Source organism: Mustela nigripes, chromosome 4 (assembly GCF_022355385.1).
Source record: "Mustela nigripes isolate SB6536 chromosome 4, MUSNIG.SB6536, whole genome shotgun sequence".
NCBI lineage: Eukaryota > Metazoa > Chordata > Mammalia > Carnivora > Mustelidae > Mustela > Mustela nigripes.
This window is the reverse complement of record NC_081560.1, coordinates 79253221-79273881: the sequence shown is the minus strand read 5'-3', so window position 1 is coordinate 79273881 and position 20661 is coordinate 79253221. Positions and strand designations below refer to the sequence as shown.

The window sequence follows — 20661 nt, the reverse complement described above, 5'->3', positions numbered from 1 at the left end:
TAATCATAGACAAGGAATTTCAAAATTAGAGCTCAACTTGAATTTTGTGAAATTATCTTCCTTATCCACATTCATAAAATCTTTAATTTCTTTTTTCCCAATTCAGACAATGAGGGGTTTTTCTCTTCCTTCATGAAACTCACCCCTTCACCTTTGTCTATAGTTAGGTTCTCTCTCATAAGCTCTTTATCTTATTTCATCAATTCTCCTCTCGATGGCTTTTTCCCTTCAACCCATAAACATGACCAAGTCACCTTCTTTCTGAAGTCAAAAACAAAAACAAAACAAAAAAAACAAAACCCACAAATTCTCTCTCCTCTTGTCTCCCTCTGTTGACCTACCTCTCTTTCTCCTTCAAACCTTTAGGTAAAATACGCTGCACTAGCTGTTTCTAATTCTCCACAGCCTTGTTCGTCCCTTAGCCTATTTCTAGTGGGCTCCGGGAGTAACCACCCCACTGAGCACATTCTCAGGGGACACTAGGTACTTCATTTCTGAAAATTTCACGGGGTTTATGACTTTTTCCTTATCCAGCTCTTCTTCCCTGAGATCAATGATATCACACTCCACGGACTCCACGGTGTCTACTTACTTAAGCAGCACTACTCTGGAGGTACTTGCCAGTGTCATACTTGGCATCAGTTACTTAACCTCATCTCCGTGATGCACACAGTACTGCTAACTACTTCAGAGAACTCTTGTAGTTTTTAAGTAAGTTACTACACACCAGGCATTTAGACTAGCACAGGGCACCTAGTCGGCCCTAAATGAAGGTGAACTATAATTAGGATTGTTTTTCTGTTTTCACCTTATCTTTTAGAATTTATCCTCTGATTTTTCCTTAGATGGGGTTTCTTTCCCCTTTACTTCTAGGCTTGGTTCATACTGCCTTTTATTTCCTCATTCTCCAGGGTAAGCCCAGGCAGTTGGAAGCACCTGTGACACTGTGGCTAAGGACCCAGAATTGAAACCAGAGTATCTGGTCTCAGATTCAGACTGATTTCATAGGCTATGTGATAGTGTGCAAGTAATTCAATCACTCTGTGCTTTGGTTTCTTTATTAAGTGGGGGCAATAACAGTATCTACTTCATAAAGCTATTGTGAGGATTAAAAGTATTAATATACTTAAAATTGTTAGGAACTGCCTGGCACACAGGAAATGATATTTAAGTATTGATTGCTGCTCTACTACTTACTTTTATTACCTCCATCAATTTAATTACTACCTCTATGCCGACATCTCTCACATATCTCTTGCCATTCCAGATCTGCCTTTTGTATTTTAGATTCCTGAACATATATTTACCAAAGTCTCCACCTAAATGCTTTACAGGAGACCCCAGTTCAACATGGCCAAAATGACCCAACATTCTTCTCCTAAACCTTCTATTCCTCCCTGCAGACCATGAACTGCACCATGAACTTCACAAATACCCAAACCAAGAACATGTGAATCATTTTTGATTGCTTCTCTTTTTTCTCAAAAATCAAATGCATTCCATGTCATCGCATAAAAATGAAAACTATCTTCTCCTCTCCTACCACTATTGTTTAGTTCCGGTCAAAAATCTTCCGCCCGATTATTGAAATACCTTCTTAAATAGTCTTCTTGACATCTACTTCTCCTCAAAGCCTATATGCAAGTTTCTAGAGTAATGTGTCTAAACGGTTGTCTAAGGGGTTTTCATGGCTTATAAATAAAGTGAGGTGGTCCCTTGATCTATCCACTCACTTCTGCATCCTCATTTCCAGCCACAGATCTACACATACCGTGTTGTTTCTCGTCCCCACACATGTGCTTATCCCATTCTTTCTGATAGTTAACTTCTACTTATCCATTAAGACCTGGCTCACATGTCAGCTGTGCCTTGAATCTTTCTGACTGTCCATCATGAAACCTCCATACTCAAATTGTTGGTGGACAATTTATGTTGAAGTTTCAACATAAGTTTAATGAACACAATATACTATAATTAATCTGCTGACATTCTTGTATTCACTGTAAGACGATCGGTTTCCAAAGGGCGAAGGCTATGAATTACTCATCACCTATTAATGTACCCTCTGAGTACTTACTGTGTTTAAAATACTAATTGCAGAAACTTATAGACGAGACCAGAAGGTTGAAAAAGTATTCTACCTGAGAAGTTAAACAGCCTTCATGATTCTCAATAAGAACAGAGAGCATATGCAAATCACATTGCTTTTATGTGTCTGAGGCAGTCATGGGCACATCATTTGACCTTGAAGGTAAAGGGCACATACAGAGTTCATGTTGTATCAGTGAACAGAAGCATTTACGTCCCTATCACCTAATGATCATCTGCTTCTGCCTTTCTCTCCACCTCCACATATTATATTCTTAATAGACCCTTTATAAACCAAATTTTGATCACGTCATGGCTCTGCTGCAAACTATCCAATGGTTACACATTTAATTCACAGCAAACACCAAAGCGCTTTGTAAGGGCCTACAAAGCCCTGCATGAGCTGGCCCTCTCCCTCTCTCTTTGACTTTTAGTTTATTAGTGTCCCTATTGCTCATTCCCTTCTGGCCACATTGCCCTTCACTCTAGGGCTCCTTGAACAGATCAGAGGCACTCCCATCACAAGGGCATTTACATCAACTGTTCGCACTATCCAGAAAGTTCTCCAATACTAGCATATGGCCTACTACATCAGTTCTGTCAAGTCTTTTTCAAATGTCACTGAGTTGGTGACCCTCCATGAACATCCCTTTAAAACTGCAACCTCTCCCTATAAGTAACCTCTCTTGTACTTTTCTTCTCAGATCATCAGATACATGAAATGTGGTTCTTATTTAGTTGTACTATTATTTTCATCAACACCATCATCTTCCTCTGTTCTCCCAAATACAGGTTCTATGCAAACGGGGCATATTGGGAACTCAATAGATAAGTTGCCAAAGAACTAATGAAGCATTATTTTGGTTAAAAAAAAACAAGAAAACGAGGTAGCGTGCTCTTGGTTTTCTATCTACATAGGCTCAAATGAGAGAGAACATTTAATTTGCTACAGAATCCTATTTCTACCAGTCCTTTTTCTACTCTCAGAGTAGAAGCCTGAAAGGGAAACTGAGAATGGGAACACACTGATGTATACCTTGTATAATAAGGATTCATGGCATCAGTGCCTAGAGTGGGAACTGTTCAATTTACAGGTGATTCTTCATATCTAAACATCAAAAAATGGACAGAAGGCATGAAGAGACACTTCTCCAAAGAAGACATACAAATGGCTATACACACATGAAAAAATGTTCATCATCATTAGCCATCAGGGAAATTCAAATCAAAACCACATTGAGATACCACCTTACACCAGTTAGAATGGCCAAAATGGACAAGGCAAGAAACAACAAGTGTTGGAGAAGCTGTGGAGAAAGGGGAACACTCTTCCACTGTTGGTGGGAATGCAAGTTGGTGCAGCCACTTTGCAAAACAGTGTGGAGGTTCCTTAGAAAATTAAAAATAGAGCTACCCAATGACCCAGCAATTGCACTACTGGGTATTTACCCCAAAGATATAGAGGTAGTGAAAAGAAAGGTCATATGCACCCCAATGTTCATAACAGCAATGTCCACAATAGCCAAACTGTGGAAAGAGCTGAGATGCCCTTTAACAGAAGAATGAATAGAGAAGATGTGGTCCACATATACAATGGACTATTACTCAGCCATCAGAAAGGATGAATATCCAACTTTTCTATCAACATGGACAGGATTGGAAGAGATTATGCTGAGTGAAATAAGTCAAGCAGAGAAAGTAAATTATCATATGGTTTCACTTATTTGTGGAATATAAGGAATAGCATGGAGGACATTAGAAGAAGGAAGGGACAAATGAAGGAGGGGAATCAGAGTAGGAGATGAACCATCAGAGACTATGGACTCAGGTAAACAAATGGAGAGCTTTAGAAGGGAGAGGGGTGGGGGCTGGGTGAGCCTGGTGATGGCACAGATTGCATGGAGCACATGTGTTATACACAAACAATGGATCATGGAACACTACATCAAAAACTAATGATGTACTGTATGGTGACTAAGACAATTAAAAAAAAAAAAGCACATTCCCGTTGGCAAAAGTACATAAATAAATAAATAAAGGACGCAATACCCAAAAAAAGTAAATAAATAAACATGAGGACTACTGTTCTGGCTCTCAAGGATGCAGCAGCATGTTTCACCGAAGTTTGATGGAAAAAATATATATATATACGTAAAAATCAAGAAGATATCAGGACCATTTTTTTAGAAGTCAAATTCCAGAACTTCGGTTGGAAATAGTTTTCCATTTGCTACCTGTCCCAAAGCATCTGCAACTGTATTTGGGGTTCCGATTTCAGAAGGCTGTGTGGTTTAGTAGAGAAGACACAGACACATGGATTTGAGTTGACTTTACTACCTGTCAGTAATCTGGGAAGTGATTAAACATTCTGTGTCTTGATTCTGTCCCCCGTAAATCAGGTTTTAGAATAAAACGGTATATTCTACAAAAGGCACCCAGCAAATTCCTTGGTACTTAGACAATGACTACATATGAAGTAGCTGAGTTTTGGAGTCAGGAATATCAGAGTTCAAACCTTGGGTCTTTCATGGACTGTGTTTAGGACCTATATCTCCTTCAGTCTTCATTTCTACATTTGTAAGAAGAGGTCCATGACATTGGATGTGCATTTGTAAGATGTAAGAACAGTAAGGTAAAGTACCTACCAACCGCTGCAGATTCTGTGTGTGGTAAATGGAACAGTCTCACCCAAAAAGACTTCTATTAAAATCCTTTCCCACAAGGTATCACAAGAACTGAGGCACATCCTAACTAAGATCATTGAACCAAGGGAATAATAAACATTTGTGGAATTAATAAAATGCACAGAGATTGTGTTTCATAGGTGTTATTTAAGAAAGCAGCACACCACAAAGTGCCTGAGAGAAGAGCATTAATCCAGTTTAGAAACTAGATAAATGAATTTCGAGATGCATTCTAGCAATTTAGCTATGTAGCATTTCAAAAGCTTTATGTGAGCTACATTTTATTCACCTAAATATGTGCTTTCCAGAGAATTCCACGGGGCTGAGTTTAGATTTGCAGGCAAAAGTTCCAGAGGCAAAAATTCCAATTCCATAAAAGGGTGTGTGTGTGTGTCTGTGTGTGTGTGTGTGTGTGTGTGTGTGACAACCAAAATTTTTAACAAAGGTTATGGGCTGACTATAAATTAATGATTTACAGCTAAAAGTGTCTATGATGAACCTGGCTGACTACTCTCTAGGAGTGCACTAAAAGCATTAACATATGAGGTAAGAAACATAGGGGAAGAATTTTAGTATCTTATACAATGGTCAAGATTTGATAATAGAATAATCCTCTGTTTGTAGTAACTATAATAAAATGGCTTTCAAAAAAAAATCTTAAAAACCTCTAAAAACTCCAAAGTTAGACTCTCAAAGAACTTTAAAACAAACTCTAAAAGGACCCACAATCAAAGTCATTCTGCTCTGTGCATTCAGCAAACACATCTCCCTTTTTATGAAGTCAGCAATTTTGTGTTTTGTTCTAGATTCTAAATCAATCAATATATATTGCTATGTCTACAGTAACCAAGGATTATATGATGACAACAAATAATGCATGGCACAAATTCAAAATTTCAAGGATCAGTAAATAGATCAGCCATGGAAGTTTGAAAACAGAAACTAAAATTTGGGGAAAGGAGAAGCAGATTATATCAACAATAGGAGAAAGAAGCTTATAATTGAACATTGATGGATGCAGCATGTCAAAATGATTTGGTAAAGATTTCCAAATGAGGCAGATTACAGTGACTTTCAAATTAGAACCAGAACATACTGAGAGAAGAAAACCACCGATGAAAGAATGACTTTTCTGTCTTCTGAAGCCATTCAATGAGAGGAGCTATAGAATATTCCCGGGTCCTCTCCTGCCAAGTGAGTTATGACAGAATTTAAAAATCAATTTCACATCAACTTTGTGGAATAGCAAATTCTTCAGTACTAAATCAACAATGTGCTTTAGTGCAATATGCTGTAACATTTTTGGACACATGTTTTTTCTTACGAGGTCATGAAAACTTAAGAGAATCTTCCTGTCCTTGATTGCCTTTCTAGATTATCTCTAACAGCCTTTGTTGAGTGTCTTCCTCTCTAATAACTATTCCAGGAAACTGGGATTTATAAATTTAATCCTCTCCCAGAACATACTGCATGATTTTAGACCAAAAACATGTTGCATTTTTAGTTTTGCAATAGGCTAGAAAGAAAAAAAAAAAAAAGGCGTAAAAAGTCAGTGTGTTCTACGTTTGGAACCTACAGTTGATGGCTTCACTGATTGCTTCTCTACCCACTGTGAACCTATTACTTCTTCCCTAGGTCCTAAGGCAGGTGTCTAACATTTTTTTTTCCCTTATTCAATTTGCAACCTTCTTTTTACCGAGAAACATTTTGCTAGCAGTCACCAAGATCTATTTCCCTTTAATTAACCAAATTTCACTCTTACTGCTTTTATAATTCCATTTTTGTGAAAATTGAGTTCAAAGCCCACATAAGCATCTATAATGTTTTACCTGCCTTTACTAACTGGGTCATGCCCTTGACCTTGGCCAATATAAAACCAGATCCCTTGAGGCTCATAAAAAGATTATCCAGTAACTGCCTCCAGACTATCCCTTATGTGTGCTTTAACTGCTTCCTACTCTTCATCTATAAAAGGAGCACAAATGAGTCCTCACTCATTATTTAGATAATAGAAATATAATCTCCACACTAAACCTACTTAAAAGGACAAACAAACTGATGCCTTTCTTTTGTTCCCAGTGGGCACTAATGGAACCCCTGTGGCAATGTTTCATGTATGACTCAATTGCTTTATCAAACAATTGGTTTAATGTTGCTGCTGTTGTTTTAATTCTATTATCCATGTGTCTGAGATACATATGTTAATGGTGTTTAAATTAGTTATTTTTCTAGAACATTGCTTTGGGTGATAAAATTTAAGACAATCATTTTGACAACATGATACTAAAATCATGAAACTCTGAGTATCTACTGAATAAAAATCCAATTTTCAGAATCCAAATTTATACATACACATATAATATGTATAGAATTTATTTATATGTGTATATATTTATTGTGTATTTAATATATGTATATATGTATTTTAATATATATTTATACACATAAAATTTTATATATACATTTAGGTTTTTACAGCATATATAAATTATATACACATAGAAATCTATGTATATATTTAAATTTTTTATATGTATATAAATCACACATTGTAAATAAATCCACTTTTTAAATAACACATGTATAGCACAATGGAAGATTCATTTTTAAAGGTTTTTTTTTTTTTAATTTATTTATTTGACAGAAATCACAAGTAGGCAGAGAGGCAGGCAGAGAGAGAAGGGGAGGCAGGCTCCCCACCGAGCAGAGAGCCCGATGATACGGGGCTCAATCCCAGGACCCTGAGATCATGACCTGAGCTGAAGGCAGAGGATTAACACACTGAGCCACCCAGGCGCCCCTGGAAGATTCATTTTTAAACATCAAATAAGTCATCATCTATCTACTAATCACACACAACAAGTAAGACAGCACAGAGTGAATGTGCAGCTATGAATTACCTCCTCTTTCCTTCCATCACGTCCTTTCTGTACAAACCAGATAACTTTTGCTTGCAAAGATCGTGGAGTACATTCCAGCAACGTGCTGTTGTTCTCTATGCCATAGGCCAGTCGCTCTTCAGTCTTATCCAAAGCATCCCCTACAATATAAATATTAAAATTAATGTTAAGACTTTGACTTTAACAGTAAATACTATTTTTAAAAATGATTTTATTTATCTATTTATTTGTCAGAGTAAGACAGAACACAAGCAGGGGGAGTGGGAAGCAGAGGGAGAAGCAGGCTTCCTCGTGAGCAAGGAGCCTGATGAGGGACTTGATCCCAGGATCCTGGGATCATGACCTGAACCAAAGACAGATGCCTAACCAACTTGAGCCACTCAGGTATCTCAGCAAGTAATATTTTTAAAAGCTTCTTCACTTAGATTCCTGGAGTAAAGTGAATATCTTTCATGATTTACTACTAATTTCTATGCAAGGTCATTTAAAGGAGATATTTAGAGGCAGTGGCACACCAAAAATCTAGGCTTTAGAGAGAACTGCAGGCTATGGAAAGGACCAGAAAAAAGTAAATGGGAGTGTAGGTCCAAGTACGCGGCAGTCAGGATACTAAGAAGGTGCATCAGTGTTAACTGCATGGAAAATCAGTGACAACATGAACCAACAGAGCAGGCAAATGAAGGTGAGCACTAAACATTCAAGTAAAACACAAGACAAAATTCATGGTTACCAAAAAAAGCAGAAAGCAGAAATCAACATGATATGGTGCTACATAAACACAAGTGTGAGTGAGATCTTATCAAGGGACTGCACTGATCCAAATGTTGGGCTCCTACAGTAAGAAAAGGGTACAAAACCAGACTAGGGACTTCAGATCCAGAGCTTCCTGATTATTATGTACATCTTGGCCCAGAGAGGCTCTCACTGTATTTGAACTCAAAGTTGCATACAGACTGATCTACTTAACTGCAGTGGGGAATAAAAGCAAGTGAATAGGGCATCTGGGTGGGTCACCGTTAAGCTGCCACCTTTGGCTCAGGTCATGATCTTAGGGTCCTGGGATCAAGCGCCCCATCCGGCTCTCTGCTCAGCAGGGAGTCTGCTTCTCCCTCTTCCTTTGCCCCTAGAACAGCTTGTGCTTTCCCAGCTCACTCACTCACTGTTTTTCAAATAAATAATTAAAGTCTTAAAAAACAAAGCAAAACAAAACAGCAAGTGGATGTGTTGTGTTTTAACCAACATCAAATTCAGTAACTAGAACCTGGGATTTTTTTTCCTAGTGTCTGAGTTCTCCTCACTTTCAAAACTGATGCCTACATTTTCATAGATTAAGATCCTGCCTGCCTCCAGCCAATGTTGCCCAAGACTTATGTCCTACACCAAATGCTCAGTTAGCCTTGGGTCTATTGAACATCACGATGCTGTGCAACTCTGGATTGAATGCAAGTGCTCCTGGTCTCCCAGTCACGAAGGTTCACCTCCCTCGTACCTCCTGTGCAGCTGAGGCCACCAATTACACAGCCAGTTCCACCACCGACACAGTGTGGAGAGTCAGGACCATGGTCTGCCATCTTGTGTGACTTCCTTACATTTGATGAAGCAAATTTCCTCTCATCCTTTACCCATCCGTGTACTAACTTTCCACAGAAACGCTCATCTGCATCTCAGAAACTCCCATCAACCTGAGCTCTTAGCTTCCCTACTCTTGTGGAAGACTTCAAGTTTTTCCCTTTATTTGACCCTGAAGCTTAGTAGATAACTTGTTATAAGTTTGATCATCCTTAAGAGGATCACCATAGGTGGTGTGACATGGTGAAGATATTCCTGGGGCTGAGATGCAGAGAGGGGTCCTACAAGTCACTGTGGCATCTCGTTCTAACATCCCCCTATTCTGAAGTCTAACAGTAAGGTCTTCATGGTGGTATACAGAACTTATTTTCCTAATTAATTAAAAATTTTACGTCCACACAGAATTAAAATTTTGGTGTTAAAATCCACAAAATTTTAGCTATGGGGAAGAAAAAAAGCATACTTTCAGTAACATTGTTCTACTATATATCAATCACAAAGAAAACAAGGACCATTTTAAGAGGTCTGCAGTTTATCCTAACCCCGGTAACCCATAGCAATTGATTTTCTCTGGATTACCGATGAATTGCTGTCCAAAGCATTGCTGAGCGGCGTTTCCGTGCCGAACATCTTGTCTGCGGAACCGCCTGAAAGAAAGTAGATGCATGTAGGAGATGGTCAGATTTCAATCTTCCAGACTTTAAAATGCAGCCAACTGCATTAAGGATTCAAGAAGTATTCGGCTACTGAAAAAAATTGATCTGTCATACACAAAAAGGATAAAATTCAAGTTTCATAGTTCCCTGTATTTCCACTGAATGTTATTCAATGGTAAGATCTATATAAAACTCTTATTTAAGTGTTCACGTAAGTTTGAATTCTGGATCCTGACATAACTTGAGAAATCCCTTTTTATATTTTGTTTAAAAATCCAGTGCAATAAGAATTCTTCTGTTTCAAATGGGGGGTTTGGGGTAGTAAGGGAGGTAGGTGTGCAGCAAAGATAGTGGGATTTGAGGCAGATTATTTATTTGAATAAAAATCATAAAACTCCTACATATAATAAGGGGAATTCAAAAAGTAACAGTATTAGAACAGTAACCGTATTAGAATCCAAATATTTTCTTCTATGGCCATCTTAGTCACATAGCACAAATACAATTGGCAATAAAGACAGAAACCAATAATGTAGTCAACTTACTCTTTTACTCAGTATATATAGATATTATATGCCCCTATGCAACATGATTGTGTGTTATACATACTTAACAGGCTGTATGGCAAGACTGCCTATTAGATTTAGAATAACTTCCAGTTTTTTTTCTATTTTACAGATTGTTTAGATATATAACTGAAAAATAACAATACTCTTTACCTTTGGGGGAAAAATTCTATAGTATAGATCTTGTTTTAATTAGTAAGCATCTTTCTGAGGGATTGGACAATGGAAATCGTCATTATTAGCACTGAAATTCTAAGATCAAAATCTTCAGCGTATTAATTCAGATTAAAGATAAAAATAGAAGTATTACATAAGTGCAGAAAACACCACTTGCTTCTCTAAATCATGGCATTTCTTCAAGATTAAGGAAAAAACAGAAGGCAGAGCAGAAGTTTCACCCCAGAGGGAGATGGCTAGGCTTCTGAAGTGACAATGAAATGCTCTAACCATATGCCATGATAAAATCTGGAAAAAGGAAGCAGATTCAAATCCCAACGCCATCACTCACGTGCCGTCTGATCTCGTACATATCTTCTCTCTTGCTTGATTCTTCCTGTCCTCCTTTGTAAAATGAAGTTGGTCTGACATTTAAAAATTATTCCAATATCAATTTTTTTTTTCATTCTAGGCTTACCTCATTGCCTCCAAATAATGATAAAGAAACATCATTTCAAGAGATGAAGTGCTTTCTCTCATGTGAGTTGAGATCTTAGTTAACAGACCAATACTTGAGAAGCAATGGTTTAAGTATATCCTTGTAATGAAAGCTAGAGCAGATGTCTATTTACAGTCAATTTTTAGAATTATGACCTGTGTGCAAAGCTGGCTTTTACAAAATACAGAGATTGTAGATTAGAAGACATTGTCTAGAAACCTGGGATTTAATAAACTTCAGATTAAAGCTGCTGTATGAATCATCCTACTGGGTAAAACTGAAAAAAGAAATTGACAAAAAAAGGAGCAAAACCAAAAAGTTTTATGCTTCTGTTATTATTTTATACTAGCATGTGCACAGGTATAGATAACCGATAACAGCTCTGGATGAGAAGTAAAATGGTTCCATGGACTCCTTACTTCATACAGTATTGCACTGGTATTGGGAATCCAAAGTCTGCTGAGCAGTAGTGAGTAAGGGAGCAGAGGTAAATCAAGGAAATGGGAAATCGTTTCTACTCTGCAGAAATGCTGTATCAGGTTTATTATACATGTGGGGTGAGAACAAAGGGAGAAGCAATCAGATAATTCAGGTATGCAATGTGAAGAATAATGCAAAATTTTGCAATGTCAGTAGTATGCAAAGAGTATGTTGAAAGTCATGAAAGCAAGCATTCATCCTCCAACAAGGGTTCAATTCATTTTATACTATCTTCATATAACTGTCTTTTATCTCAGCATTTTAAAAAGACTGTAAATGTTCAAGAGTTTGAGAAAGGTTAATCAAAGTTGCCTTTTATTCCAAAAGTTGCCTATTTCTCTTCTCTATCTTGCCACTTAGAAACTTTTAAAGAGAACACCAGAAAGAGACAACATACAAGAGCCAGGGGAAGTAAAAGACTTAGCTATATAAATTATAGTGTATTTTGGAAGACTATTTTAAACAAGTGGTTTGGATTGCGAATTAATGTTTTTCCTCTGTTGACTCATTTTCACTCTGTGAACAGAAAAGTATTTATTTTAATGACCAGTTTTCAATTTCTGCTTCTAGTCAGGTCTGAAGCAAAAATGATCTGCTGTAAAAGCAAACTATTTTCCTTTTCATGTGATGGAATCCATCCAAAAAGTTCTCCTCCAGGGGTGAGTGATGGTTCAAAAGGATCTGACACCACTGAGAGATCTCCATTACATGTCACTGAGCTGAACTCGTTCATGTGTGAGCACGGCTCCTGACTCGAGCACTGAGCGCTTTCCTAAGATTTTGCCCATTCATTTAACTTTCACTAAATAACATTCTGTCCGCCCTTTGCAAATATATTATCAAGCCAGTGGATGTATACTTCAGTAAGATGCGCCATGGATCAAGAAGGATTGAGGTATGGAAACTGTTCAGTTAGAAGAATTCATCACCCTTACTGGATACCTGAAACAAAACCTTGTTATTCACAAGTATTTGATGCACAGCTTTCAAATGTTGCTATTATCGCTAATAACAATAAAATAGTTCATTTTATTATTTTCGGTGAAATTATCTTTCCACCTTTAGAACCAGCTTCTCTACTCCTAACCTAGGGAACTACATGGTTTTCCATGAACATTCTATGCCTTTTGTAAAATTCCCTTTAACTGGAATCTTCTTATATCTCTACCTACAAGACTGAGCTCAAAGGTTGAGTTATTCTGGGAATTAAATAATGTCTAACATGTACTGCACTTAGTCTAGTACTTTATACATAATAAGTGCTCAGTAATGACCTACTATCATCCTGATTTACAATTACATTTCCCACTTTAGGTTCTGATTTCATATAGCCAAGGATTATCGACCGCTTCGTCACCCTCCTCACACATAGTACAGTAGTTGGCATAATGGGTGAATAATTTACTGAACACTATTTTTACATAGTAACATGGCTAACTTCTTCAAGAAGTGTTTTTAAATATCAATAAGCCTTTGTACAACATCAATTTGCTTGATTCTTGAAAACACTTTGTAAGTTAAACATTAACAAATATCCTCTCAAAGGATCTTTTCACTATCTGCCTATGATATACTTTAATTACTCATCACACCGTGTTAATTTAGCTAATGTCAAATTAACAAAGCTTTTGAATGGGTGACTACGTTTTGCAAAAGCGAGATTCTACTACATATGTGACCTTATAAAAATAATAACTATATTAAGGTGGGTTAAATTAAATTTTTTAAAAGTTTGAAGTAATCCAGAATAGAAGAGTAAAAATAACTGAAATCAGTAAAAACTTAATTCTCAGTAAGGAAACTGTATATAGTTTGATGTTTTGCTTTATATTGTCTTTGGCCACTTTACTAGGAGAAAAAAATAAATGCTTATTCTATAACAGATAATAATGTTTTCCTTTATGTTTCCTTGCAAAGAACACACAATTTTATATAGCTTGAGCAAAGAAATATCTCCATCCTTCAAAATACTTTCTGGACCTCCAGATCTTCTTTTCAAAGAATCCCGAGATCTACCTTCTCTTACAAGTGGCAATGACCTCGCTGAATTGTACACATCAGAGTTTGGAGGTCTCTAAGTGCCTTTCATTTGTGTTGAATTAAATCACACGTTTCATTAATTATACAGGTCATACATTTGCCTAGGAGTTAAAATATTCACTTTCAAAATGAAGTAAATGAAGACCAGCTGGTTGAGAGGACATGGGGCAAATGCAGGATGTATTTTAGAATTTATTTATTTATTTTTCTTTCAAGTCTTTGAATCCCTCATGTGAGGTGGCTTGCCATTTCCACATTTTAAGTTTATCTAAACGGGTTTCATGTCTTGCAATATGAGTGTCAGGAGGGGGAAGAGTTGATTCAAACATGGGTAAAAAATAAATAAAATAAAATAAATAAAAATCCAATAAAAACTCCATTCTCTACACAGTAATTGAGAGGAGTTATTTTCAGGGAAAATTCAACTTTTGGAGCTTATATTATGAACAAAGTATGATTACGAGGGCTTACTTAAACAAAATTAACGTGGTTATTTTCATGGGATGGGTGCAGAATAAAAGATATTTGACAAAGTGTGATGGCTTTTCTAAACCAGGGAATTACCGCATTGAGGCCTCTCACCTCTTTGCATGGGTGCCTGTCGGGTAATACCGGGAACAGGATATGCCATCCCAGGCACAGTAAGGGTCTCGAGCCAGGCAGCAATCAGCACAAGCACTTCCGTACATGTCGCACTGATGGAATCTGACTTGGGCCACAGCAGAAGCCGATCCAATATACAGCTGTTGCTAGAGACATCAAACAACAGAGAGGCCGCTAGCAGAAATGGACGGAACTCTCAGTGAATTTCACATTTATACACATTCACTTCGGTGAATATTCATTTGAATTACTGCAGCTACTCAGGAGGGGTAACAGAACACTGGTTCTCTAAGATTTGAAATACATTTATAGACCTGGACTCCCGTAAACAAAATTGCTAGAGTGAGCTTGACAAAATTCTCAAGAAGTTGACTGTTCTTTTGTTATTTAAATAGAAAGCCTCTTTCATCGTTTAACACTGTAGGTCTTTTTAAAAGAACTTTAGGGATGTCCAATAACAGACAGAGTAAGTAAATGATCTTTTGTTATTGTTGCATTTATAAAAGTGAGACGTAACTGACAAGTAATACCTTATTAGTTTCAAGCGTATGATATAAGGATTCAGTATCTGTATGTATTGTGAAATGACCATAGTAAGTCTAACATTCCTCAACACCGTATCGGTAGAATTGTTTTTCGTGTAATGAAAACTTTTAAGATGTGTTGTCTTAGCAACTTTCAAATATACATTAGGGTTTCATTAACCATAATCACTATGCCATATATTACATTCCGAGGTCTTCCTCTATAATTGAAGTTTGTACCTTTTGATCCCATCTACCCATTTTGCCCACCTCCCACCCCTTGTGTCTGGCAACTGCCAAACTGTTTTTCGTTAAAAAAACAAAACAAAACAAAACAAACAAACAAACAAACAAAAAAACCCTCATTTTTTTGTGGAGTTAGTTTTAATCTCACATATCAGTGAGTTTACATGGTATTTGCCTTTTCTTATTTCACTTAGTATAATGTTCTCAAGTCCACCCATGCTGTCACATATGGGAGAATTTTCTTCCTTTTTGTGGCCGAATGATATGCCATTGAACATATATGCCACATTTCCCCTCTCCATTTATCTACTGATGGGCACTTAGGTTGTTTCCATGTCTTGGCCATTGCAAATAATGACACAATAAATGTGGGTACAGATGCCTTTCAGAGTTAGAGTTTTGTTTCCTTTGGAAAATCACCCAGAAATGAAATTGCTTAATCATATGTTCTATTTTTAATACATTCAGGAAACTCTCTAATGTTTTCCATATTGGCTGCACAAATTTGCATTCCCACCATTAGTGCACACTAACATGCAACATTTAAAACACTGATTCAGATATATACACAGAATGAGGGAATAAACTGTAAGATACATTGTTAAGTAAAAACAGTAAGTAGCAGAACAATTAACATTACAAGTTCCTGTTTGCCTAGACATAAATGGTCACTTATAAATACATTTGAGGTAATATATGCAACAGCTTTTTCTGGAGAAATTTGCACCAGAAACTGGTTCTAGTAAAGTGGAGAGGAGGTTTGTGTTTCACTGCACACTTTTTTGTATTACCATCATTTACCGTTATTTTTGCGAGAGCTCTTTTTTGTAAGAGCTCTTCTGCTCTTACAGAAGAGCATCCTATCATGATTATAGAAGTAAATCTACTCTTACCTACCTTCTTCCAATAATAGAAAAAGAAATCCATTACATGTGAGTCACTATTTTTATCAGAGTAAAACTGTAACTTATTCATCTATAAGCACGTGTACTTCAGCTCTTTATCATTGACCATGACTCCCATATATACACAAGTACACTTGCACATACACACAAACTTACTCTCTTTGAAGAAATCTCCATAGAAATAATAGGAACTGGGTCCTGAAAAAAAAAGTTTAAGCTTTTAAAGAAATACAAAAACATATTTTAATATGGTTGCAAATCATCTGAACTCATATTAGATATATAACTAGTTCTATGCTAGCCTATAGCTTTCATTTTAGCAAATCAATAGGAACTTATAATTACATTAAAATATAGCTTTCTTGGACACCTGGGTGGATTAGTGGGTTAAAGCCTCTGCCTTCAGCTCAGGTCATGATCCCAGGGTCCTGGGATTGGGCCCCGCATCAGGCTCTGCTCAGCAGGGAGCCTGCTTCCTCCTCTCTCTCTGCCTGCCTCTCTGCCTACTTGTGATCTCTGTTTGTCAAATAAATAAATAAAATCTATAAAATAAAATAAAATACAGCTTTCTTTTAAAAACTCTTTTTAATGGAATAGGTTAGATACGTAAGATGGAAAAAGTGGTGGATAATCTAAATAGCTCACCATTTGTTTCTGAAATGTAATTTTTGTATTTGCATATTACTCAAGTTTTGGAAACTCAAGTATTTTAATAACTATCAGAGTCATAGTGTTCTTTCTCATGAAGTATTAGAACCATTAGAAGTGAAACAGTTGTCTCTGAATAGATGATACTGTTAACAAACCATGTGACTTTAATTGCTTAAATCCAGGTCTAACAAAATACTTTTTCTGTTGGAGTTATCACAGTCAATCAATAGGAGCCCAGGTTGCTTTGAGCAAGATGAATAAGTTCATTGTCTTCAAAATGCAACAGAGGAAAGATGATCTATAACACAGCTTTGAGAGCCTGTGTGTTATTCCAGGGCTGGTGATTAAAACTAACGTGTCTCAAATGAATACCACAAACTCAGGTGGTTTCTGCCAGGAGACAAGCAACAGGCAGGTGGGGTCCGCTCAGTGGATGGTAATCCTTCAAATAATTATTTTTTGAAAGAGAAAATCTAATCCCCTGTGTCAATATTTTAAACTACAGAACGCTTTAGGCAGGCATGCATGCCTTCATTTATTCATTCAAGTGACAATGTTTCTTAGGATTGATAAGAACAAAACACTGTGGCAGGTGCTCCTCAGAGGGGAGCTAGGTCCCTGAAGTGAAATGAAATCTGACACAGAAACCCAGTACGCAAGATAAACAAAAACATAGCTGCTCTGGTTGAGATAGAACATGCTTACCCTTGGTGTGTCGATGGGCAATGTAATCTCTCCAGGACAGCCAAGGTGAAATGAACTGTTTCTCACCAATAAACATATTTGCATATGTATCCATTACAAACATGCATGATCTTAATAATTTGCAGCCTTTTTGAAAAACAAATTTGCTTACTTGCTAAAATTTATTTGTAATCCCAATATTAATATTTACAGTGTTCTGGGGTCATTCGTGAACACAAGTAGGCACCAAGAGGCAATAAATTTTGGCTGCCCAGCAAGTACAACCCCAGCTGAGATCAATGAATGCGACACTCTGCCTTCTTGTTTCAGCTCTCCTACTCGAAACAAGTGTCCTTTTCATGGTCTATTTAATGCCATGGTTTTTCACATTTTTGTGCTTTTTACTGGCAATTTTGATGTTTAAAATGACCTCTAAGCAAAGCGCTGAAGTGCTCTCTAGTGTTACAAAGCTTCAAAAGGGCTGTGATGTGTATTACGGGAAAATACACAGGTTAAGTAACTCTGTTCATGTACACGTTATAGTGCTGTGGTCCATGAGCTCCATGTGAGTTAATCAAAAATATACAGTAAATAAGGTGCCTTCCAATAAAAACACACTGAGAACAACGTTATATATTGACCAGTTGACAAAAATGTGACTAGAGACTCACAGGAACCTAACCCTGTATGTCCCCTAGGAGCACTCGCCAGTATTCACTAATGTGGTGTTCATGGTGATTTTATTATTTTTTTTAATTTATTTTTTAAAAGAGTTTATTTATTTATTTGACAGACAGAGATCACAAGTAGGCAGAGAGGCAGGTAGAGAGACTGAGAGGGAAACAGGCTCCCTGCTGAGCAGAGAGCCCGATATGGGGATCAATCCCAGGACCCTGGGATCCTGACCTGATCCAAAGGCCGAGGCTTTAACCCACTAAGCCACTCAGGCACCCCTCATAGTAATCTTAAAAACCATAACTGTCACTAATATTGACACTTGAGCCTGTGTGTGTGTGTGTGTGTGTGTGTATGCATATGCATGCATGTAATTGTCATGTCTAACCTTTGCATTATCATTTTTTAGTTTTTTTTTACTAACTTTGTGGTAATTGATATGTTATGAAAAAAAGCAATATACTCATCACAATGTCCACAACATGAAATCTACTGTTTTGCTTTAATTGTTTAGGTTGGTAGTACATTGGTAAAATGAGACTTTGCAATAATGATTCTGGAATTCGTATGTGGTATGTGTTATTTCTTTAAGTCATAGTTCATATACTGAAATTCTTTTCATGCTGGCTGGGCAAATACTGGCCTTCTCCTTTGAATAGTCTGCGATAATCAAATAGATTTTAAACCATTCTTCACTTCAAATTCATTCTGAATTCACAACCTACCCATTAGAAAAAAAACTGACCTAACATCTTTCCTATTTACAACTCATTTGCAATTGTCTGTAATACATAAATGTTGGCTATTTCCTTTTCCTTCTTATAAAAAATACCTTGAATATCTGAAGTTCTTCTAGAATTACTTCTTCCATTGACTCTGTCTCTTGGTTATAAATTGTGATTACTTTCAGAACAATTCCATTATCTGTAAGAAAGGAAAAGAAGAGATAAACCAGAAGGTTGTCACAATCTGGTTTGCAAAACAATTAAGAATCATGTAGGGACTATGAATTTGAATACGCTTTGAGATTTAGAAGCATGAAACATTTATTCATCACTGGCTGAAACAATATGACTACTTACATATTCATATTTTCAATTAGTAAAATATAACTTTATATGATTGGCTAAAAAATAAGAACAAATAAAATGTAATTATTTTTCAAATAATTTGATTCAGAATTCAATCAAAGATTGAGAAATCAAAATGTATTAATATACACAATAGCCAAACTATGGAAAGAACCTAGATGTCCATCAACAGATGAATGGATAAAGAATATGTCGTATATATATATATAATGGAATACTATGCAGCCATCAAAAGAAATTACATCTTGCCATTTGCGACGACGTCGATGGAACTAGAGGGTATTATGCTTAGCAAAATAAATCAATAGGAGAAAGACAACTATCATATGATCTCCCTGATATGAGAAAGTGGAGATGCAACGTGGGGGCTTTGGGGGGTAGAAAAGAATAAATGAAACAAGATGGGATCAGGAGGGAGACAAACCACAAGACACTCTTAATCTCACAAAACAAACTGAGGGTTGCCAGGGGTAGGCATTTAGGGAGAGGGTGGTTGGGTTATGGACACTGGGGAAGTTATGTGCTATGGTGAGTCCTGTGAAGTGTGTAAACCTGGTGATTCACAGACCTGTCCCCCTGGGGCTAAAAATACATTATATATTAATAAAAATTAAAAAAAATTTAAAAAGTATTAATGTATACACAATATTTGATATCATGATATATACGTACACACATTTTTAATAAGAAAAATTTCAAGTACATATTATTGAGAGAACAGAATAAGTACTCTTGCACTAACCATTTAGTTTCTATAACTGTCAATAGCTTTATAAATTTAAATTCATAATTTAAAATTCCACCTAGTTTTTATTATATCTGATATGCTGAGCTTGGTCTTTTCAATATAAAGACACTAATTTGCCTGTAAGAATAATTTGATGTGGGCGCCTGGGTGGCTCAGCGGGTTAAGCCGCTGCCTTCGGCTCAGGTCATGATCTCAGGGTCCTGGGATCGAGGCCCGCATCGGGTTCTCTGCTCAGCAGGGAGCCTGCTTCCCTCTCTCTCTCTCTCTGCCTGCCTCTCCATCTACTTGTGATTTCTCTCTGTCAAATAAATAAATAAAATCTTAAAAAAAAAAAAAAAGAATAATTTGATGTAGTGCTATAAATAGCTCAGAAAAAATAAGCACTTTGGAGGTAATAACCCAATAATTATATGGTATTTAACTAATTTGTTAAAAAATTATCAAATTTTGTGGTTGGTTAATGAAATTTGTTTAAAATAAAACTAGTAAAGGGGCGCCTGGTGGCTCAGTGAGTTAAAGTCTCTGCCTTGGGCTCAGGTCATGATCCCGGGTCCTGGGATCAAACCCCACATCGGGCTCTCTGCTCAGCAGGGAGCCTGCTTCCTTCTCTCTCTGCTGCCTCTCTGCCTGCTTGTGATCTCTGTCTGTCAAATAAATAAAATCTTAAAAAAAAGAAAAAAAGAAAAGAGAAGAAAACTAGTAAGAGTTACCTGGATAATACATGAAAAGGAATATAAACTATAATTTTTAAGCTGAGAACACATAATAAATTTTTTATTATTCAATTATTATTATATCAAGCAAAAAGCAAAGATGAAATTCAAATTATTAATTTCCAACTAGTGATTTGCAATAAGGACATTCTCTCTCTATATACAGCATTTTATAAACACACA

The 20661-nt window shown here is 36.6% G+C and overlaps 1 protein-coding gene across 1 annotated transcript in view; it reads right to left on the bottom strand.

Annotated features, from left to right (window-relative positions):
- Positions 1-20661, bottom strand: part of SEMA3E (semaphorin 3E) — a 248975-nt gene that overhangs the window by 11365 nt on the left and 216949 nt on the right. Inside the window, exons 12-16 of the mRNA XM_059396944.1 lie at positions 18759-18850; positions 16073-16114; positions 14221-14387; positions 9821-9888; positions 7673-7812 (exon numbers count right to left, since the gene is read on the bottom strand). Of these exons, the coding sequence (XP_059252927.1) occupies positions 7673-7812; positions 9821-9888; positions 14221-14387; positions 16073-16114; positions 18759-18850 (509 nt within the window). The remainder of the gene's footprint in view (positions 1-7672; positions 7813-9820; positions 9889-14220; positions 14388-16072; positions 16115-18758; positions 18851-20661) is intronic.